This window comes from Balearica regulorum, chromosome 4 (assembly GCF_011004875.1).
Source record: "Balearica regulorum gibbericeps isolate bBalReg1 chromosome 4, bBalReg1.pri, whole genome shotgun sequence".
Taxonomy (NCBI): domain Eukaryota; kingdom Metazoa; phylum Chordata; class Aves; order Gruiformes; family Gruidae; genus Balearica; species Balearica regulorum.
Genome location: NC_046187.1, coordinates 16989795 through 17014252, shown reverse-complemented (window position 1 = coordinate 17014252; position 24458 = coordinate 16989795). Strand labels below are relative to the sequence as shown.

Here is a 24458-nt window from a genome sequence, read left to right as displayed (position 1 = left end):
TTTTGTCAAAAGTGTAACTTTGAGTTTACAGTTTCTATAGTCATTTCTTCCCCTTTATAGTAGATAGCATAGTTCTGTTTTACAATTTTTCTATTTTTGCCTTCCTCCAGCAACTGATGGTTCTACAAATGGAGAAGGATTAAATTTAAAGTGCAGTAGATAACAATCTATATAATAAGTAGATAACAATCTAATAATACTTACGAGTCTTCATTAAGTGTTTGTGTTAACCAACATGTCTTCATTTTTATGTTAAACTGTGATCCTTGAGCATCACAAACATACCACCTATGCAACCAGAGATTTAACATCTGTGGAACTAAATTAAGGCATGGAGTAGTGATACAACTTTCCTAAGGTCATACAGGGAGTTAAGAACTTGCCAAGCTGTCCCATGTTTTTATCTGATTATGTTGGCCATGATCATCTTTTCCAGCTGTCATCACTATTTTAAAATAGGTGTTTTGGCACAGTCTATCAACTGCTCGGTGAATCAAAATACTTACCATAGGGTAGTCTGACCCTGGAGAAAGGTGTGGATGTTCATCAGTCATGAAGTTAGGGACATAATTTCAGGGTATGTATGTCTTTACTCTCTTCTTCTATGAGGCAAAGCAACAGTTTAGAACTGGGAGCTGATGACCAGGCACAGCATCATCCTTTCTTTTATATATGCATGACGTTTTGTGGAGCACAACTTGTTAGATATGGCTGCTAATCCATGACAGGTTTTTTTCTTCGTAAAACAAATACCTAGGCCTTGCACAGCTGAATATCCTACCTCTTAAAAAAAAAAAAAAACAACAACAAACCAAAAACCAACCAGAAAACACAGTGTTCATCACTTTGCTGCTGCTCCCTCTTATCTCCCAATTCAGTAGTCTGTCGTGGTCTTACTGTCAGGGGCTCCCTTTCCTTGCTGTAGGTGGCTGGTTAGCCTGCTCTGTCTGAAATTATGCATCCTTTCTTTAGCTTAGTCTAAGACTTATTACAGAATTTACCAACTGCACACGTCTAGCTTATGGGCTCTCGCTTGTTTCTGTTCCAAGTAAAGTTAGAGTGTTATCTTCGTATTTTTGCACTGTACCAAAATATAAATGGACAGAATTTTGTACAAAGGCCATTCTCATAGTCTCCAAATATCTTGAATTTACTCCAGTGAACCCATAACAAAGTTAATTCACAATGACTGGTTGTAGCCCAACCTTTTTATCACACTTTAAGACATGTACTATGTTTTCATACTTTTACTACCTTTTTTTTTGGCCAAGATGCCGTACATCTTTCAGCTATACCATGGCCTTAAGTTATCAGTTGGCACTTTCTGATCTTTAATTGCCTCTTCAAAAGGTAAAACACCTATGTTCAGTCATGTATTATCTATGTCTTCCATAGGAGTCAATGAACTGCAAAAGGTTATGGGAATCACAGAATGGCAGGGGTTGGAAGGGACCTCTGGAGATCATCTAGTCCAACCCCACTGCTAAAGCAGGATCACCTAGAGCAGGTTGCACAGGATTGTGTCCAGGTGGGTTTTGAATATCTCCAGAGAAGGAGACTCCACAACCTCTCTGGGCAGCCTGTCCCAGTGCTTGGTCACCCTCACAGTAAAGTTTTTCCTCATGTTCAAATGGAACTTCCTGTGCTCCAGTTTGTGCCTGTTATCCTTTGTCTTATTGCTGAGCACCACTGAGAAGAGTCTGGCCCCATCGTCTTGACACCCACCCTTTAGATACTTATAAGCATTGATGAGATCCCCTCTCAGTCTTCTCTTCTCCAGGCTAAACAGATCCAGCACGCTCAGCCTTTCCTTATAAGGGAGATGTTCCAGTAGTTCCTTGTCTGTCTTGAACGGGGGAGCTCAGAACTGGACACTACTCCACAGAATCCCTCAGATAATTTTTATGAAATCTTTTTTGGTAGGTACCTAACTGTTCAGTCTCTCCAGAGAGAATAAGATGACAAAAAAAAAAAAAAATGAGTTCTCAAAGAAATGAGTGACTTTTCTTTTAATGAAGAAAGTTTATTGCAGGTTTTTCTTTTACAATTCTAGTAGAAAGTATAGCTAAGAAAGAAAATGACCTATGACCAATTCGTAAGAACGAGCAAAGGAAAAGAATAAGCTGAATACATACTATTGAACTAAGCATTATGGTAAAGATAAAACCTCATCTATCTTGTGACTGCAGATTAAGGATAGCTGCTCCTCAATCCTTGTTTCCAGTGCCTGCACCAGGTGAATAGGGGGATAGCACTGACAAACCTCTGATAGCTATTGATGGCAGCTATTTGTAGTAGCTTCTCTACCAGCTCACCCTAGAACTAGGAGCTGCTCCATTCATCCTAGCTCAGATAACATGCAGCAGGCTTTCCGTTCACAGGTCCAAAGTCATTTTATTTTATCTAATAGGTAGTCTGATCCTGGAGAAAGGCATGAATGGGACACTTGTGGTTAGGATAGAAAATGGCTAAAACAAAAAGGCTTCCTTGACTCCAGTCTTCATTACAAATAAATGTCCAGTGCTCATGTTTACATCCCAAGTCACTTTATTTAAATTCATATTATCTAAACACTACCCTGCAGCCTGCAAGTCATGTAACAAACTTGATGCAAAAACAACCATTCTTCCCTCTATCTCCAATGTTTGTCTCATGATATTTTACAGTTAGTCCACTAAAAAATTCTTTTTGTGAAAATTTGCCTCTTCAAGTTTAGTAGAAACTTGGCTAAAAATAGAGGCATCAGAATAGAAGGTGAATATAAGTTGGTTTTTTTTTTCCCTTGTCTTCCTTTCCCACTTTTCTGAGAATCCTCATCAGAACAGAACAGGGCCTGCTTATAGAGGTGAGGCCAGGTAACTGTTCATTGTCTCACTGCTCATATAAAAATATGGTTAGCTACACCAGAGTTAGTCTATTTAGAGCCCAAGGCTGTGTGAAATGCAGTTAATTAAACTAACACAGATAACTTAAAAATCATCTAACATATTGCCAGAATCTTTCCCCTACTGCTGTTCTCAAGACAAGGGCCAAGAGCACTCAAAGCGCACGTTCGCTCGCCCACTATTAGAAGATCAGTCTCCCGTGACAGAGCCTGCCTTGGGCTCGTCACGAGAGGGTGCACGCAAACTGCAAACAAACTGGTGTGTGAAATGAAGACAAATTGTGGCAAGAGTGCAGGGAGCTTCAGTTGGATTTGGTTTCATCAGTCCTATGCACCAGGCTGATCCCCAGCAAACTCAGGAGATACTGAGGCAGGGACCGTGGGGGATCTGAGTGGCTCAGAAGCAGCAGGGAAGAGGGTCTTGGACCCAGCCACACGAGGATCATCAGCTGCAGCAACAATTGCAGAAATTTTCTCCATTCCAGCTCTACCAGAGTCCTGACAGCGCTTGCTGCAGAAAATCTGACTCTCTTTATCTAGAGCTGTGTTCTAAAAACAAACAAAAAAACCCCAAGGCAAAATATGAAAAGAACAGTTAAGGGTTAAAACAATCTACAAGACATTAAGTGCATGCATTGAGCCAGGAAAAAAGGAGAAATAACATGAGAAATCTTATATATAATTGTAGTGTTTAGTGGTGCTGACTTTAGAAAACTTATCTTCCAGACCTATGTTTGCAATGATGGTGCAAGTTTAAAATCTTGTCTTGCAAGTCTGATGTGGGAAAAAAAAAAATTTTAAAAATAAATTACATGAGTGGTTATGCTATAGCAGGATCTCTTCATACTAGCTATTAGCAAAATTTATGTACCTGTGTTTTTGCAGACATAAGGAATCACATGATGCTTAGTGAAAAGTTAGTAATACATTTTTTTGTAACAAACCACATGGTACAGAAGTGTATTTGTGAAAATGTCAGATGAAAAAAAACCTAACGATTTTTTTTTTTTTCTATCTTAAAGGGTCTATTTTTCTGCTTATTGTTGAGAATAGGCAAACGACGTCTCATGAAGCTGACGCAGTAGCAAAAAATGCATCATTTCTGAATACTATACTTAAAAATAAGTTTACTGGAGAAGAGTGTAGCAGGTTAGAATGAGAACTGAGAACTCTATAGTGCAGTGAGTGGATTATCTGGAGTATGTGGTGTGTCTCCTGAAGCCAACAACTTTGATTTTTTTGATACTGTTATATTAAACTGTAATGTTTAATTGCTAGTGGAATGTCTGAAGTGACGTAGAGGCAAATCTAGTAGTTCCTGTGTCAAAAATATATATCAAAATTGCTTTATAAGACTTGGAGGGAAAGTGTCATTGGTTTTGTTTCACAGTTTGAAGGCTGATGCTGATCATCATAAATCCGTATACTACTTGGCTTGCTTAACTATTTACTTTGGGGAAGAGCTTCAAGTACCAGTGGTAATACAGATTTAAGTTAATACAGATTAATTAAGTTCTTTGTAGTTTATTCAGTTATGTAGAATAGTGCAAGATACACTTACTCTGGCCATGTACAGCTTGGGCTTTCTACAGTAATCCACAAATGTATGATACTTGAACTGAGGAACAGAATAAAAAAAAAATACGTTTCACCTTTGTGACACTCCCTGCATATGTATGTGTAAGCATTATGCTTACTTACATTATACTTATTCCACTATTATGTGGAATTTCATGTTTTGAGCTGGGATGTGTTAATTGTAAAGTAAGGTCAGGTGCTCTGCCTTTTATTTAGCAATTTCTTTTTTTGATTGATTGTTCAGGAGGACTTGCTTTACTAATGTGAAAATTTCTATGTATTCTTAATGGAGTTTGTCTAATACACTATCCACCAAAATATGTAGTTTTAGATACCGAAATATTTTTTTAATACAAGTTAAATTTAGCACGTTGGGTTTTTTTTTTTTTTGGTTTCCTCAGATGTGGTTTATTGCATCAAAGTCACTGAGGACAGCAGAAATAAGGTACTTATCCTTCTTATAGCTTGGTAGTGAAAACTAACTTCATTATGGGGTACCTGAATTCAAATTTCTCTTCTACCTGACTTGGCAAAGAGAGCTGGACTAGTATCTCCAATTTCTCAAACAGAGGACTTCTGGAATTTGCAGGTATGCAAATGGTGGGTTATTCTTGAATCAGTTATTCTTGAATCAGCCTCAGTCAGACTCTCCTTGCTGAAACTATTCTATTTTGTACAATGATGTGACTGTGTGGTGGGGCAGGGAAGGTAGCAAGCAGCCTCATGATTCCCCTCGTCCCTACCAGGCCTTCCTGCCAGGCTTTTTCAGACCAAAGTACTGAGTATAAAAGTTCCCACAAGAAAAGGTTAAGTATTTTGAATTTAGGGTGGGGTTTGGTTGGTTGAGTATTTTTAATCATGTTACAACATTAGTCTGCATATATACAGGTAACAAGGAGAAAATTCAATAGGACACAATTGAATTCTGTGCTACTAACAATTGACTTTGCAAATGGAGCATGCAAGGAAATGACCAGCTGAACTGTATCTAGGCTTTTGACATTAGCTATGATGTGCAGTAGTTTTATCATTATTGAAGTAGCTGCTATGCTGGCAGGATTGCATTTCCTCTTTTGCTTCCTGGAAAAAGAGTTGTAAATAAACAGGTTGCTACTATTTCAGTGGCAGGATAAGTTATTTAAAAGGAAAGGGAAATGCTTTCAGTTCATGCTGACGGTGATTTTCTCTGGTGCTGTCCTTACAGTAGCCTCTGATAGTTGTCACACCTTGCACATAGCAATACATACCTATGTAATGCAATTTAGGATTTTTTTTTTTTTTAAAGATTGAAGAGGAGGGATAACTTTACTGTTGCTAAGAATGTTTTTTTATTAATTTAGGACTGATTACCTTCTGACTAGTTCTGTGATGCCATAAAGGCTGAAGTGACAACTAAAATTTTTATTTTAAATGGAAACAATGCTTATTTCGCTGGTTTTAGGTTTTTTGGTTCTATCTTTGTAGGATTACCATCTTTTTCTAATTGCTTTTGGATATTGTAAGGTACACCCATGCACAAAATTACTCCCAGGGGAATAGACCAAGATATGTCTGAGGGAGTGAAAAATAGCTAGTTATATCAGTGTTTGCTTAGAGTATTTCAAATATGCATCACTTAGCACAGAAAACATTTTGTGTTTAAAAGATTTTCCTATTTTCCTTTACTGTTTTTGTGTGGTTGTAAAGCTCTTTCCACTTCAGACTGGCTGTGTTATTTCTCCTTTCTTATTGTTAAAAATGAAGAACATGTATTTTTTTGTGCAGCAGAACAAAGCATCACAGTTAGTACGTACCATTGCCTTGGACCTACTCAGAGGAAAGCAATGCAGGCATTGGGAAAGGAGGAAAAAGGAAGGAAGCAAGGGACAGAAACTAGACTTACTTTAAGCAGAACTAACACAATTGCAACAAAGTTAGATTTACAGAACATTTTGAAATTAACAAAAAAAAAATCAGTAATGAATTAACAGCAACATGCTTTTAGGGGCAGAGTCTCCTGTGCAAGAACACTGAAGTAGGTATGTGCAGTTTTACTTATCTGCCACATGATGGTATTATCTGCATTGGCCAGATGACAATATTTGAATGAAGTGATGCTAAAAGGGATTCCATTAAATATGCAGGTGTACTGATATAGCAATGCACTGCAATACATGAGAATTACAATACTGTGCTTGTCTGAATCTGAATGGTTTTAAGCAATGAGTGCTAGTACAAGTGAAGAACTTAACATGAAGATAACTAAATTTCAATGCTCTAGATAAACCAGGGTAAGAATAACAAATTGGGGGCTTAACCTTCATTAGATTACAGGGTTTTGAACAAGAAGTTACTTTTCCCTTCAGCAATAACTGGAAGCTGCATTCAGAAATAAATAATTATGCATTTACATCCTTCCATACCTGTTAGAAGGAAATAAGGCAGGAAAAGGGAAAATGAAAAATTTTAACGAGGTGTACTTTCCTGGCTGAAGGAATGTCAGTAGCTAACAGAATCAGAAAAAAACCCACACCAATAAAAGCAGCCAGAAGCTATGCTGTGTCAAAGATCTGAGACAGGCTTAAGTGCCATGCAAGTTGGAGAGGGGCTGAGAGTTAGAATTAAAATTGCTCTTATTACATATAGTGCATTTTATACCAGTTTTCAGCTTCAGGCTTATCCATAGTCTCAACAGTATAAAGAATGAAGCTCTGAAGTCCCTCTCAAACTGTCAAGTCAAGCTGTCAAATGAAATGTAGACAACAGCATGAACCTGAAATCCATTTTCTGACTTCTCTCATTTTTAATTTTATGTTACCACTTTTCCTATATTTAAATCTTTAGCCTATTTAATTCACATAAATGTGTTTGGAAAAGCATATATGTATGCAGAAACAATATTTACATTTACCTCCTTTCGGATGATTAAAACAATTCTTTGTTAACATAAGTGGGCTGGACTTTGAGAGTAAGTAATACTAACTGGGAGAGGTGTGGGGGGGGTAGAAATCACTGTTATGTTACTACCATAAATGGCTTGCTTTTTCTTTTAGTAACTGAAGATACTCTTTGTGAGCAGCATCCATCCTTGCATTAGACAAGAATGGACCACAGTAAGAACAGAAAGGCAGTTCAGTCTCTATAGCAGTTGTATATTCTCTGCAAAAGTGACTGGTCAATTACAAGTGCAGTTCTGAGTACTGATAACAGTAAACTCCATTTCTTCTACCACGATTCACACATCTGCCTTCTGGAATTACTGTTTATGTAAGTTCAGCTATAGACCATCAGGGTTCCTTTGTATGCTGTGAAGAAAGTTCCCTATTAGGGAACAGAAAAAACATAGCAGGTGTTAGACAAAATTAATGTGATAAACATTCAAGATGACAAAGAAAATGTCTGAAATGGAGTCTGGTTTCCCAGCAAGTGTAGTGTTGAACAACAGTATGCTCAATACTTGGTCGGGCAGGGGGGGAAGAGCCTACTTAACTAACTAGATGGTCAGTATGATAAAAAAATTACAGTTTTTATAATGAAAGATTTCAAACCGTTAATAAGCTTCTTTCAACATACAACTACTTAGTGTTTACATGTTTCTGTTTGAAAGCTTGTTTTTATAGCTTAGCTAGCACACTGTGATAGACTCAGTTGCTCTCAAGCGATGATGAGACAATCCACACTATACATAAATAAAGACTAGAATTAGAGACTATTCTAGCTTTGCTTTTGCTATTCTTGCACCATGCATGCTCATAGAGCACTGTTAAGAAAAATAGCAAAGTATAGTATCGATGTATAAAAATGTTCATTTCTCTTACCATGATGACAGAAACCCCAGCAGATGTGTTATTTTGCTTGGGTAGGGTGTTATTAAAGTGCTGCTTCAGTTTACCTGTTACTTCAGCTTGCATATTATTCTCCTGGGAAGCATCATCCTGTATAAGAATAAACACAGTATTCAAGTTAGGAAAAAAAACCAAAAGTATGTTTGAATGTAACTGAGTAAAAGAGAAATTTTCTACTATCCTTCGGTATTTCCTGCTTTTTAATGTGAAGTAAATGTTCAGACAGGCACCCCAAAAGTGAATGCACTCTGACATATAGTTCAAATGGGTTAAGACAAATTACAAAGGAAAATAATGTTTTATGTATGAACTTCTATTTCTTAAAATGCCATGTGACACTGCATACTTTCAATCCATTGATTTGTCCCACAATTATAAGCTGTATTAAATGGTCCATCATGTCCTAAGTGTGGAAACATTTTACAGTAACATAAATACATTTGAGAAGAGCTGTTATGCATAGATGCACTCATTATAGTTGTCTTCTCTTGTTTGAGGGAACTCCATAGATCATAGTCCCTCTTTTAAAATGTGTGTGGAAATAAACATTGACTATGTGCATATAAACCTAGTATTTATTAATAATGAACTGATTTTAAATCAATAAACAGGGCACTCTGGTGCTCTCCGTTGCCATCAGCTTAGTGCCTATGTTAAATCAGGTATTTTATTTGCTAATTTTATTTCTCCTATGAAGCTTGAAGTGCTTCAAGAAGCAGGAGATTGTACTTTAAGTAGCATTGCAGCAAGTAAGATGCCAACATGCAAAACAGTGCTTCCACGTACACATTCTTGAGATGACTGTTCTCTAGGTTGAATGTGAAATAGCAAAAAAGATGCCCAAGTCACACATCTGTCTGTTGTGTTATGTTTAAGCAGGGTTATAGCAATCCCCAGCACCTTCTAATCACAGTCAGCAAGCGACACCCTCACTCTATTCTTTCAGAGCACAGAAGCTAACAGTGCTGTCAGAGCTGAAGCTAACTTCAGACTCTTGCTGTTCTCTTTTATGTGGAAATGGGACTAGTGGTTCAATAAACAGAAATGCGTGTGGAAGAAGTGTAATGCTGCTTCTGAAAACTACACTTTAATGGTTAGATTTACAGATCTAATATCTAATTAGAGAAAAGTAAAATGTAATTTACTCACTGACACCCAGGGATGGCTTAAGATCTGTGTTGCTGTATATCGGGCTTCAGCATTCACATGTAACATCAGGCTAATTAGCTCCTTTATTAAAAAGAAAAAAGAAAAAAAAAGAAAAAAAAGAGTTTGAAGAGAGTTGGGAAGGATATTACATTGGAAAATATTATTGCACCAAGTTATTTTCAGTGAAATTTTCTTGCTACCTGGGTGAAAAAAAAATCAGCTTATACTGGTACCAGAACCAGTGATACCAGTGTGACTTTAGTGGAACAAAAAATTTGCCCTTTAGTTTTAAAAATATTTAAGACAGAATATTTCACATCAGCTTCCTTATTGTATTCATGTTTCACCAAGTCTTTTGAAACGAGATGAAAAGAAAATGTTTAAAAAAAAAAAAAATCAGCTGTAATGTGCCAATTTGTTATCTGTATATTCATACAGGAGACCAGAATGAAAACAAACCTGGGACAGATGAGATCCTCTACGGGCAGTGTACGTGCACATAGTAACAGTCCATAAAGAGCACAAATCAGAGGCAAGAAATTGCATCTGAAATTCAAGAAACTGCTGAAATTATTTGAAAACTATGTTCTCTTCTGTGTTGCTCCAGACTGTTAACATTTAAAAAGACATTTAACTCATTTCATCAGCTAAGGATCAGCTGGTATACGAAAAAGCAGATAGACAGAGAAAAAGGCTTAATTCTACTAATTATATGGTTAATCCCAAAATATTTGGTATTGTGGCTTTCATCATATTTTAGATGCACTAGAGCAGATGTCTTTAGCTTTATCAAATGCTTCCATGAGCCTTCTGTTAATGGTGCAGAGAGATACAATAAACCTTAAGAGGTCATTGATACAAAGCAATCAGTAAAATAAAATTTAAAAAAAAAAAAAACAAAACCCAAACCAACTTTCTTCAGTTCTTTATTTCTTCAAGTTTTTTCTTATGCAACTAACAACTAGTTTACTCGTGTAAGTCCTGGGTCTATGGGCCTATTAAGACAAATATGTCCCCCTCCCAAATTAACAAATTCATGTACTTGGAGCCAAATTCCCCCTCGAAAAACCTTTTATAGCCTCCAAATTGTCAGTCTTCATATTCTTATCAGGAGTATTTCAAAGAGATTGGTCACCACTTCAGTTTTGGGAAATGGCTTCTTCAAGCAGGTAACAACATACCTAACTGAGAGGTTTCCCAACCAGCGAAGTTATTTAGGCTGTGTAAGTCTGAAGTGAAAGGTCACCTTTAGTACCAAGATTGAGGACATTGGTTGTTCAGAATGCCTGTCTGGAAGAGTGTGAGATGACTGGAGCTTGGGAAACATTGGCAAATGGATAAACAGCCATTGGGAAATGCAGAAAAAAATGGAACTTCTCATTGACTGGATAACAAATAATGTCCACTTGGTAATCAGAGTCCTCAGATATCATACAGAGCATGTTACTGAATTAGCTTGCGAAGTGGGGCTAAAAAATTGGAACCTTTACTCTACAGACACAATCATTTTAAGCACAAATGGTAATGATAACACAAGAACTATAAGCAATGGCAAATCAACCTGGCTGAACCTCTTGAAAAGTTCTAATAACTGGCTCAAGTAAAATAGGAACAAATTATGTCAATTGCATTCAGTCCACATAGCAATAATTTTTCTTTTTAAAAAGAGGAAAAAAATTAGAGAGAGACACTTATTTTACAGCTGAAGCACTGAACCTGCTATAATAGTCCATCATTAAGTAAACTGAATAGCCTGTGATGTTCACTGAATGCAACTGGCATTCTGCTACACTTACTCAGACAATAACATGATGGCTTGCAAAAGCTGAGCTTTCATCAAGCATTGCTAAGCTAACTAACTAAAAAGGCACAGCAACTGGAAGAGGGGGAAGAATCTGTTCTGAATCTTCTATTCTGCCTTTCCAGGAGAGCAGAGTCTTTTTTTCAGTGGCTTGTCAGAAACAGTGTTTCAGGTTGGAAAACATATCAGTACCTTTGCTGAATCAGTGATGTTATCCCAGTAGGGAGAGGGAAATTCCAGCTTCCCAACAAGTATCTGATCAAAGAGGTCTTCCTGGAGGTTGTTTTCACTGTAGAACAGCAGTAATGAAAAAGATCATGAGAAAGAAGTCATTTGTCATGTGCATTTATAACTTGATTTGGGGATGGAACAGATATGATGTTATATTAACTGCTATAAATGCATAATTTGCAAGTTTATATAGCGGCAGCACTTCTGAGGTGTTTGCCACATTAACGCTGTCATGAGTGATCAGAACAGAAAAAACTTATATATTGAGGTGAAATGACTTCCACTGGAATAGAGACTGCATAGCTAACATACAGGAAGGGGAAAGGTGATTAAAAAGTAAGTCACTTGCCAGCCTAGTTCTAAAGGACCTGCTACAGAAAGCATGTGATAGGGGCATGAACTGTAGTGAAATGAGCCTCTTCTGGTAAACTATCACAACAGGAGAATTTTCAAAATCCGAACATGAGATAAAGAAAATGCATGATACATTCAGTTACTGAGTATTGGCAGGCTGCTGCTATTGAAAGGATAAGTACTTTCATATCAAAAACATGGTAACATGAATATTCAGTGATCAATGGCAGCAGGGGTTTTTTTGTTTGTTTGGTTTTTTAACCTCTGTTTGTTGGCCCTAGCCACTGTGAACATCCACCCAACCTATTTCTGTAATTTACCTCTTGGGTTGGTTTTGCATAAATATTTGTTAACCTTGGCTAAGACCTGATTCTAATAGCATGGATATGGACACTCTCCATGCCCACCCCTCCCCAAACTCTATTCAAAGCAATTGCCATTTGTTCGTATAACATATCTTTCAAAACATGTTTTCAGTTTAAACATGAACATGCCAAAAACAAGTACCTAAACTAAATTATAGTTTTTCCATTGACAATTGTTTATGTTGTGTTCTATGCAAAATATTCAGTCTGGTAATTTTTAGTTAAAAACTAAGTATTTTGCTGTAAAAATGGACAAACAGACTGCACAAACAACTTATAAGTTAAGAGGAGAATTCCTTATTAAAATGTGTCAATTGCTTCTCATTCCCTGGCAAAAAAATTGCTGAAGCACAAAGCACATCCATTTGCTTTTTTAGTAGACCTCATACATATTGTGACAGTGAGTAGCAAGACCCATGTTTGCAAACGCCATTGCTCATATGACACTAATCTAAAAGATTAACAAGGTTAAAAATGCAACATAAGCAAATTCTTCCCCTCACCTCAGTTTATCATTAAGCTTCACCCTCCACACTACAAACCAGTAAGTAAGCTGCTGTGTCCAAACAGAAACACTAGAGGGCAAAGTATACACGTTCATTGAACTGGGATATACACGGCAGACAAAAGGAAAATAAAAACTGCCCTCACACCACCATATCCCTGCACACAGAACTAAATCGGTTGCTCCCTTAGCAAATAAGAAAATAAAATTGATCCCAAAACCTGACAAGAGGAACAAGTGAAAACAAGTTTAAAGAAGAGCAAAATGGTAAAGAAAATGTGTGACTCTAATCCATTTTTTTTTTCCTCAAGATGCCTTCTTCAGGGAGGTAAGTAGGACTTGCTCAGAAAGAACTTTCTTCTTTACTGTTTTTCCCTTTGACATACAAGGACACTCACCTGCGAAAAGGTGGAAATCCACATAACAATATGTATGTGATCACACCTGCAGCCCAAATATCCACTTTTAAGCCATATCTGAGAAAACAAGACTGTGTTACTTGTGCTGGATTAAAAAAAAAAGTCATTCCAATCAAACAATTGATTACATTAACATGAATGCATACTGAGAATCTGTTCTACGTTACTTGCTGATGATGTGGAAATGTACTTTGTACCTAAGCATCATTTTGCTTAGTATTCTTCACAGTCTTTAGGAAACAGTGATGACACAATTTTTAATTGATGAGCCTCAAGGCTCTCCAGGGTCTTCCGAATATACTCAAATTCAATTCAGCATCAAGGTTTCCCAATCCAGAATCATTAATGATAAAAGACAAGGATGTGCTTTCTCAGTCCCCACATTGGAGTTACTATCTCTAAGGTTATCATGTGTTGCTAAGCAACAAGAAAGATACCAATTCTCCAGTCTCTTGAGTAACACAGGGAAAAAAGAACTGCACCTTTCTTTTAAAGCACAGAATTAAAACACTGAAAGTCAAAAAGAGGTCTTTTTTCCTATTCTTTTCTATCCAGTAGGCTCAGTTTGTCAAAATTTAAAATGTGCAGATGAAGTGCCCTTTGACGTTCGAGCTCACTGCAGCGGTGAAGTCTTTCTCAATATGACAAATGCACTGAACAATGCTTAAAAAACAATACAACAAACCTCCTTCCATTAGGAAGACCAAATTCAGAATGGTCACAGCTATGGCAAGAGTCAGCTAGGATGGAATGGAGGTCTAATAAGTCTAAAAGGAAAGACGACTTGTGAAATTCTGCCATTTAAAAAATTTTTTTTGTATTTATGCAACCACCAGTTAAATACAGAAAAATGGTATTGTTTAATTAAACCAATAGTTATCAAATAGCGTGCATCACCCAAACAAGGTCATTTGAATCAATATGATCTAATTAGACCTCCTCTAAGAACAGGTTTAGACTAGGTGACCTCTAGAGTCTCTTCCAATATAAATTATTCAGTTTCAAACATGAACCCTGGGTTTTGCTTGTCCATTTATCCCCAGGCAGCTGCCACAGCTGGTACAATGGGCTCTGAATGGTGAGGTGAAGCATGGAAAACAAACCAATAAACTCCACTGCACCAGCGCTGGTCCTAGGGAGATGGTAGGGAGACAAAGGTGAATTCTGGGAGCAGGGTGAGCGAGGAAACTGGCCTCTTTGAGGAAGTGAATGATGCCTGTTTTCTCATAGGTGGTTTGGTTACAAAAAGATGGAGGCCCATTCTATTAGAGAATTCTAGTTCTTACAAGAGTTAAGTGCTACCTGCCAAAAATAACTGCTTACAAGACCTATGTCTTAGTCAGTCATCCTCACCCTGTCTCTGCAATGATTTCTGGAGCCACATATGTGGGTGTACCACAGACGGTATATAAAGGTCCTTCAACCACAGTTGCCAGTCCAAAGTCTCCTAGCTTCAAAGACTTGGTTCCATCTGGATATTCACATACCTAGGATCAGCAAAATAAAAACAGAATGAGGAAGAAAACATCTGCATTTTTTTAAATCCTTTAATTTGTTTGGAAAATATAATCATCACATTGAGAAGGTAGGAAAAAAAGGTAACTTCCACGGCCCTGTAGGGAAAGAAGAGAAAAATGGTATCACTGTTGATTGCCACAGTACAGCTGGAGCTAGTGTTCAATGGAGTTGTCTGCCAGCTATGTAGGTCAGACCATGATAGAGCCTGAAGCAACTAGAGGTGGGAAAAGAAAACCCAATCCTAGAATGCTGAGAAGTTTTATGTATATTAAGAAAAATATAATACTATACTTCCCTCTGATTGGGACCTAGAGTTTAAATAGGATTGACAGCTACAATCAGATTTGTTTAATATCTCTCACTAACTTAACTTAGCGTAAATCTAGTCAGCATAGTGGATATTTCATAGGTCTTCCCTAAGCTTAGTCTAGGCAAGTTCAGCACAGGAGTGAGAAAGCTCACTGAGAAGTGGTCAGGTTTCTGTGCAGACCCACATGCATCTTACCAAAAGCCCCATAAAGAATCTAGCACATCTTGTTCTGAGTCATTTTGTCAATGAAAGATGCTCAATTTTAATAGAAAAGTGTTATACAACAGTGATAGCAAGAGCAATCAAACCAGACCAACAGCAAAGGAAACATCCCTAATAAATAAATCCCAGTTTTGTTCTTAAAGTGAAATGATTATGTTAACATGATTTCAATAGCATCTAGTTTCTAGAATGTAGGACTCCAGAATGGGTGAATTTATTTGGTTTCCTCAAACAACTGAATACTGCTAAAGAAGCAACATCTTCTTTCATTTCCCTGTGTAATTCATATCATTAATGGAAACACACAAGTGTTTCCTCCTTGATACAACATCTGCTATTAGAGTTTGTATTTTTAAATGCATGACTAGTAAAGAGAATGTAATTCAGACAGCTGGATGACCCTGTGCAAAAGAACTACTTGCAATTACAGGTAGCAATTGATGGGAATTACTTGCATTTACATTCAATACCAGTATGTTATCTTAACATTCTGCCACTGTCAATCACAGTGAATAAGATTTCCATCTGTTGACTAATCTCTTTAGGCTTTCTAGGCAGAAAGGACATTTGTGCCTATTTATAACTGATGCAATCACTAATAAGAGCTTAAAGTTTCTTTGGACTGGCTATGTTTGAAGATGCACTGATAATAAGTGAGAACTCCACCTTCATTTTCTTCCTCTGAAGTGCCATGTTGCTGTAACTACATTTTCCTAGAGAGGCCTCCCCTCCCTTCCTTTTGCTAAACAATCATCTAATTTATTTGAGGGCTTATTTAAATTGCTAAACACTGACACTGGAATTAGTTGGAAAATAATTGACTAATAATTGGAAAATATTTTCAACTTATAGCCCTATCCTTGTAATAGTTCAAAATCCAGTCTGGGATAAACCATGACTCCTACTTTAGATGCAACCTCATTAAACAGGATTGACAAACAGCACAGAAGGCTTTAAGAAATGCCTACCAAGTGTTGATGAAAGCCACTAGCATTCCTGATGACAGTGGCTCAAGCAGGGGGACTATGGCCCTGTTCAGTGCACGACACGTAATGTCTAATACCCAATATGCAATACGCAAGTATAACCTCTTTGTATAAGCAAGCTAGCATGCTGTTCCCATTCTGTGAGCTGCAGTCTAAGCAGTTCCCAAAGCAGATTTCATGGTAATTCTTGTCAACACAGTTTTTTTATATCTCTGCTGAAAACAAAAGTAGTCAGTCCCCTAGGACAAAATAAATGTATCTATCTACAGAGTTAATTCATTGCTAGAATACTGGTAAATCATCAGAAAGATGTTCCTACTATGACAGTGAAAGAAAACAAAAAAAAAAATTGCTTGATATAACCATATGATCGTTCAAAGAAATGGCACTCAGCCCACCTTTTCTCCCACTTGCAAACTAAAATTAATAATTCATCAACATAGCTTTAAAATTCATTGTTTTGTGAGATAATACTCCTGCTTATCCAAGTGGCAGCCAATCAAAATGTAAATAAAGACAGGTTTAAGGACAGGTTTGAGTACAGCTCATTTTGGTTATGGTGATTGCTATCTCATAGCAGAAGATTTACTTCATACATACTTATTCTAAATTAATATTCCTGCTGTTCTCTGCTCAGCTCCTTGACATTTATATACAAGCATTTGAATTAATGAGAACAAAGTAAGAGAAGATACTAGAAAAAGAAATGGGACATACCAGGAGATTTTCTGGCTTGATGTCTCTGTGCACAATGTTGAGACCATGAAGGTATTTCAGTGCACTGGCTAGATTGTAGACCATTGCACTCCCATCTCGCTCTGTATATTTTGTAGAAGAAGTGATAGCATCAAATAGATCTCCTCCCTAAGTAATGGAAAGGTAGTAGATTACTACATGAAAAATAATTATGATCATGGTATTTTATTTAAAAAACTGCGTAAAATCTTCCTTTACAAAAGGCATGCTCAAATGTCTGTTCAACAGTAAAAAAATAATTTTGTGGAAGGATGATCTTGTCACCAAGATACTAGACTGGGACTTGGGTCATCTAAGTTAAATTCTCAACTGTACTCCAGGCTTTGAGTTTGGGCAAACCACAGCTCTTCTGTCTTGATTTCATTCTATTGATCTTCTTACCTTTGATCACTCATTCATATTACACGCAGGTATGGGCATACAGCTTCCCTTTTCTTCATCTTATCAATATAATACCTTTACATGGCAAAAAACAGCCCTGATTCTGAATAAAGCCTAAAGTAATATAATTACTCTAATAATAAAATGCGTAACATAACAAATATTCACCAATTGTAATGAACTGCAAATTGGAATTTCTGTAGATATTGCAGAAATATCAAATAAATATAGCTGAAAAGGACAAACAACATAAGCATGATATTTTCCAACCTAAATGATTCTATGATACACCAAAGTGCAGAACCTACAGGTGATTTCTGAACGTGCAGTCTCTGATTATGGATGCCTTATTCCTCTTGGAATATACAACAACATGTAAACGAGTTACTGATGCAGCATTTCCAGTCATTGCAACAAATTTTACGTGGGTGTCTCTATGATGGTTACCCTGGATACATCTGTAGGAGTGATCTGTCTGAGCTGTGGGTGGCATTCCAAGCATTTCAATACACATGGAAGAGAAGCAGCAGGAGATACAGGCCAAGATGGTGGTGTATTAAAATATATTTAAAAATACTGTCTTAAACCCAAAAAAGCTTCTACTATATAAAAATAACTTCTAGAAAGGAAGAGAAATGGGTAGACTACAGAAATTATGAATTCAACAACTACACACTTTCTTTAGAGGTTTCCCAGGCTGGCAAAGATTCCAGAGGGGTGTCTCAAATCTAACAATGTTTCAGACAGAAATAAAAAGTGATTATGATGATGATATACATTATTTGTATCTGACATGCCAATCAAACTGATGTGCGGTGTTGCTGTTATGTACACAACACGAACGAGAGAGTGCATGACTAAAAGCTGATGAAACTTATGTATTTGGTTCACAGGGGGACAGCAAAATGAAGATTTTTTGTTTTCTGTCTACACGTATGAAAGCAGAATCTATTTTCTAGTGGAATTGGAAATAAGGTGAGTGAATGTTTGGTATAAGCAAAACAGGTAAGATTTTTTTGTTTTAATTTTGGTGGACCATAATCACTTGAGTTTAAACTATTAAGTGTATCTATTGTCTACTAAGATAAATTCATGAAAGAGAGTTTGTTTCTTTAAAGAAAATTATTAAATAAATATATTAGTAAAATAAATGCAGGTGTTCTGTCTGTAAACATATATCACTATTATCCCTGCATATTGTAAACATGATATAAAAACCACTATCCACTTCTCTCTAGACTGCGCACATTGCAAAATTACCTCAGATCTGTGTAATTATCTACTTACAACTGAAGGGACATAAATTCCATTAATACAACTGATTGACAAGAGTATTTGCATGATTAAAAATGCAGGTTGCCATTGAAATCTTATCTGATTGTGTCTCCCAAGACCTTAATGTTCCTAGATTCTCAGATTTCACAACAACACAGAGAATTTAAGAGGAAAAAAAGAGTCTCCTTAGTCTTAACCTTGACTAGCTCCATCACCAGATAGAGTTCTGCTGGGGTGTCCATTTCCTCTATAAGCATAATGATATTTGGATGCTTCACTCGACGCAGAATAGACACTTCATTTTCAATCAGGTGTTCCTGTTCAGAGAAGAGGACAGAAGTTTATCTGAATATACATGAAATTCCCAATTCACTTTTCCTTTGATCAGCTAACCACTGATCACTCAATCAGTAGAGCACCCTTTTTGCTGTTTAATTTATATAGTAGGGGATTATTGACAGATGCTGGATTTTAACTTGGATTTTAACCCAACTGTGCTTCATCACTTACCAAATTTAATTTAAAAAACCCCCATATTTCACACACATAACCAATGGGATATCTCTGAAAAAAAGAACCCAGAACATGACAGGAACTCAGGAAATGCAGCTTATATTCTTATGTGGGTATTATGAGGTGAAATTAAGTTCAGAACCCCCTCGCCAGATCATTGTAACCTGCCACCCCCATCAATAGTTAAAATGTTATTGATCCTCTTCAGCCGTCAGCTCTCATTTAACATAGGTTACTCAAGGACAGATTACCTAGGATTTATTTTCAAGGACTTTATTTTTTAAAAAAGTTGTGGATTACATGGAAAAATATTATAACTTCTTTGGTTATGGATTTCAGTTCATTTTATATGTATGTTCAGATTTACAATCTGCAAAGTATGTAATAGCTCAGTTAAGTCGTGGCTCCAACAGCTTGCCAGCACACAGATACGAGTTTAATTTCCCCTTCCCTATACTTCTGAAGAAGTAATGGGTTTCAAGAACAATTTAGTTTCAAAATGCTTTGTTTTCTAGAACATCTTCGCACTTGGTTAACACTGGAGAGCGAAGAAAATTAACATGCCCCTTTCATGTGAAGAATGATTTGCATTTTCCTTTATAAATATTGGAATACAGATATTGTGTTTAGATTCACTGCAAAATAAGTAACAATGCTTGCATAAAACACTAGTTTCCTTTCACTTTGGCAGATAACAAATCTTATCACTGGACGTGGAACTTATTCATGTTTAACACACTGATTAGTAGCATGCACTTCATGCATTTGTGAGCAAAGCAGTAGAAGTAGATGTGATCTGCTGTGCATAGGCAGTGACTGAAGATCTTACGCTACTTCACCTCCTATTTCCAGGATTATTTATGGATGCATTGTGTTTTTGCCAAAGCTTTATGTGGCTATGTAACTCAGAAACCACATGCCATGTGTGCATCTCATTTCGTGAGAGTATGGTGCGGCAGATATGGGTTAAACAGTCACACCTTTGAAATTCAGTTTGAAAGAGCATCAATTGTCATTCTGAACAAACATATGTCTGCTCCAAGCAAAGTGCTCTGGAGGAAAAAAAACAAACAAACATGAAGCAATTTTGTTAAACACAATGCTGAATCTCATCAACAGACAAAAGTGAACAGCCACAGCATACTAAGCCTTATGGATGGAAGCCTGTAAATTCAAAACTAGCATTAAGAGTCCAAGCAAAAACTACAATCTTATTATAGCTTTTTCTACCTAAAGAACAGATAACATTAAATTTATTACATCCATTAATTAAGACTAAGGTACTATAGCTTTACCTGTGCTTTCTTTGTTTCACTTGACCAGGCATATGTAATGTTTATTTAAAATAAACATTTTTTTTTTTTAAAAAAAAAGTCTCCAAAATGTCGTTGTGCTATTGGTCTAATAAGAGTCCTCAAAATGATGACTAATAGTTAGTTATTTTCAACCACCCCACTGTTTCTACTACATTTTGTCTTGTAAAAAAATAATAATTCTCAAACTTGTTACAACATTCTCTTGGATAGTGCAATACAGATTTTAATCTACATTAATATTATTTATTTACAGAGAAATTATTGTATAATTAATATTTAAGCCACCTGTGGGAAACATCACTCAAATTAAAGTTTTAGAACATCCAAAATAAACTGCTAGAGAGCAACATACAAGTCATGCATATTTGGGCCAGATGGGTGTTTTTAAGGCAGGGCTTATGTTGGCATGTGAAACTGAGTGAGGAAGGAGTAAGTTGTAGCAAAAATTGAATTATTTTCTTTGTTGGAATTCTTCCTGGACAGTTCTGTCACTGGCCTAACAGGTATAAACATCATCTTAACAAGAGTCCTCTGCTTGTACATACACATACATCTGTATGTAGCTATACAGACACAGGTCCTTTCAAAACAGATAAGCGTGCATCCATGCAGTTGAGTTTTTTTAGTTTGTTTTAAAGCAGTGTGAACGATACATAGAAAATATGTCTACACTCTGCTGTATGAAGTGGATTGTCTATCTCTAGACCATTCCAATTTATGATACCTAAGCAGCTGATTCAGGCAAGTAATAAAAAACATCTAAAGTTGTAAGCTGTACACATCACCCAAAAGTTTTCTTTTGCAGTGAAACACACTGGGTCGCCCTTCCCACAGCCAAAGAAATAGCAACATTTTAATCTCAAAAAGGCAATTCTAGTACTTTTTCTTGTGGTTATACATTTTGAAGATTCCTTCCTTAATTTTTCCTTAAGTAAACGTAGAAAATATATAAAGTGATGAGGAGGCGGGAACACTCATCGCCTAGCACCTAATACACAACTGAAAATCTGCATAGATAAAACATTTCTGTTTGAGGACCTCTACTTAAGGCAAATCATCACAGCAGGTAATGTACAGCTCCTTACCCTACAAAGAATGTCATACAGACTTGCTACATCTTCCCACAAAGTCACATTCAGCATCTGGATCTCTGAATTACACTTCAGAGCAGTTACTCTATGTAACCAACAAAAAGGGTACCTTTAAATTAAAATCCTGACTTAGTTGTAAAGTTACCTCCAGAATCATTTCAGTGCAATCATTTACATAAAAAAATAAGGTGTTTCCATCAAAAAGTTTATCTTTTCAGTCATCCTTGAGAGAATGGTATATTTCCTACTCTTTGAGAGACTTGAATCCAGAATTTGATTACTAATTAATACTGTACCCTTCGTGTTCTTTTAGCCAATGCTAAACTGTGATCCATTTGATTCATAAGTTCGTCAAGAACACTTTGCAAAGCAGTGAAAATAGAAGTATTTTATGTGTTATCTATTCCAACACTTAGTCTACTTTCTTGGCCATAGGTTGGGGGTTTTTTTCTTCCTTTTTAAAAATCTCCATATTTGGGAGAAAGGTGAAGATGATGTCTGACACTCTGATATTTGCTTCGATTATGTAACATGCTGTTCTGCTAAAGCGACAATTTTGCATTTCTTTTTTTTTTGAGCTTGAATTAAAAAGAAAGTTCAAGGAACTCTTTTGTTAAGAGATCTTTGTTATACAGGATGATGAAACTATATAAACAGAAAGAAATGGTTGCAAAAATTTCTTTCCAAATCCATGTTCTGCATATAAAAGGAGCATGCACAGCCATAAAAAGATAAAAATAAGAGGGAGAGAGGGATGGGGATTATATAAATACACATATAGCTGCAAATTTCCTCTCTCATTTTACAGATCAAAATCTTTCTAATACATTTTGGACACATATTAGCATTTTCTTTGTTAGTCCAATAAAACAGATGACAATTTGCTTGTTTGTTACTCTATTATCTAGCAGACTAACACTCACTAGTTTTATTATTTGCTTCTTGGATACATTATCATCCTGTTAAACAGATATTCTGAAAATAGTGAGAAAACCCAAACACACCCACCATTTATGACTAACGAGCAGCTGCTAGTGCTGTTTCTGCTATTTTTCTTACACATGCAAATTGTTGTACGCTACCTTTCCACAGCATTTAGCCTTGTCTATGATCTTCAGTGCAAACTCCTTTCCCGTGGATCTAACAAGAAAAATATGAGAACCATTAATTAGAAACTGGTCAACAAATTGTGGCATTATCTGTAAGAATATACATCGTAACAGAATACCTTGACCCATGGAGGTTGCTGACAGAAAATTCACAGAATAGACTTGATTTTGTTGCTTTCTCAGCAGCATTTGTGCCTGCTGTTTCCCTGACTACCACAACCTAGGTCACTGTGTATTAATCCCAGGCTCCAGCTGCAATTCATTCTTCTGACACCTGGCACAACTCTCTGTCACTTTAATGCAACATGCAAAATTTGTCTTGAACCTTCCACTTAGCTTTGTTCAACTGGTAGGCTTTAAAGATAAAATCATACACATTTAGGTGTAGGTGAGCAGAAGAAAGATTGATACTCTAATAGAAAAATTCAATAGGATTCAGCAGAGCTGAAATCCCATAGTTCATTACAGATTAGTCTAAAATTCTGCAGAATTTATTAGGCACTAATATTAAAGTTTTGTATTTCATTCCTTCTTTATTTTTTAAGTATTCTATGGAATTCTACAGCAATCATCTAAAGTCCCATGACATTTAAGAGGGTGGTTATGTACAAAGTAAAAGGTATTAGTGTTTTCAGTAATTACTCTCACAGAAAAGAGCTCTTGTTTGCCTTTCATCCCTTTAAGCAATAAAAATCTTCTCCATTTCTCTGGAAGGGGAGAAAATGAGAGCAAAAAAGCAACACAAATGATGAGAGCAAAAAAGCAACATGAAAAAATTATCTTCTTTTTTTAAAAAAAAGATGACATTACTACTTATATAAATGATGAATTAAAAAATCACAAGAAAATGCCATAAGATGCTGTTGCTACTATCTTGTGTTGCATCAATACCTGCAGGCTCCAGTGTGCATCAGAACACCACTAGCTATATGGTAAAAAACACTGGAGGCAGTTACAAAAGCAAGTCAGGCATGTTTTTAAACTTCCAGGTTAATTTTCACTATACTTTTGGCATTAGATACAACTGGTCAAAATTAGTACCTTATAAAAAAAGGAACTGAATTAATGTCTCACATTAATTTTATCCATTATTGAAAAAATGCAGCAGAGAATCTCTGCTCTGAAAGTGCAGCTGTAGCTGCAAGGTTGTCATAGTTACAACCTGATCTGGTCTTTAGATAGAAGTGTTATCCAAATGGTATCTGTGAAATGCCATCTTCCTACATTATAGACCTGATGTAAAATATACTATGAATACAGTGTGTAATTCAGAATCACAATTTATGTGTTATACTAAATTAAGTGCATTATCTGAAAGCCTGCAAACAACTGATCAGCAAAACCCACTTAGTAAACCTTCGGCACTTACACTGTGTAGAATGAAGAGTTAATACTCACAAAGCCAATTCATCAACCAACTTCAAATCCCTCTTGCAAATGCCCTTTACTATAGCACCTAAGAAAAACCCTGGATATCATCCACGTAATTTGTGTGCTAATACCATTGCCTATCATACAGCAGTATTGTCTGACAGGTTTCTAGTATTCTTCTGTTTAGCTGTCAGTGTCCATCTGTTGATGCATGTCTGTATATACAGACAAATAAGCACCCTTTACAAAAGAGACCATCTTATTATTTCTGTAGAACAGCTGGTATAATAGAATCCTGGCTCCACAAGTAAGGCTTCTAAGCACACCACTGTTAGAAATGAAGTATGATAATTAATAGGAATTAAAAGACAAGCATTTATAGTTGGCATTTCTTCTCTCATTGTTATTATTAGCAACTATTGTTGTATATTTATTTTATATAAAATTAATTTAATAATGCTTCACTGAATACAAAGATTGGATCACATACAAAACTAGAT

General features: G+C 36.3%; 1 protein-coding gene across 7 annotated transcripts in view; it reads right to left on the bottom strand.

The window, feature by feature from the left end:
* Positions 1–1990: 1990 nt before the first annotated feature.
* Positions 1991–24458, bottom strand: part of DCLK2 (doublecortin like kinase 2) — an 87528-nt gene continuing 65060 nt past the window's right edge. For 2 of the 7 annotated variants that reach the window (XR_012835244.1, XR_012835245.1), the window contains 10 exons: positions 22561–22618; positions 18756–18875; positions 16864–17010; positions 14464–14597; positions 13090–13167; positions 11429–11525; positions 9436–9516; positions 8260–8376; positions 7100–7182; positions 1991–3433 (listed from right to left, as the gene is read on the bottom strand). Coding sequence is in view for 5 of the 7 variants with exons in the window: in XM_075751273.1 (XP_075607388.1) it covers positions 3212–3433; positions 4446–4502; positions 8260–8376; positions 9436–9516; positions 11429–11525; positions 13090–13167; positions 14464–14597; positions 16864–17010; positions 18756–18875; positions 22561–22618 (1111 nt within the window). In the remaining 2 variants the exon portion in view is untranslated. Of the gene's footprint in view, positions 3434–4445; positions 4503–7099; positions 7183–7582; positions 7763–8259; positions 8377–9435; positions 9517–11428; positions 11526–13089; positions 13168–14463; positions 14598–16863; positions 17011–18755; positions 18876–22560; positions 22619–24458 lie in introns of those variants that run through there. The other 5 variants (XM_075751275.1, XM_075751276.1, XM_075751273.1 and 2 more) reach the window with 4 other exon arrangements.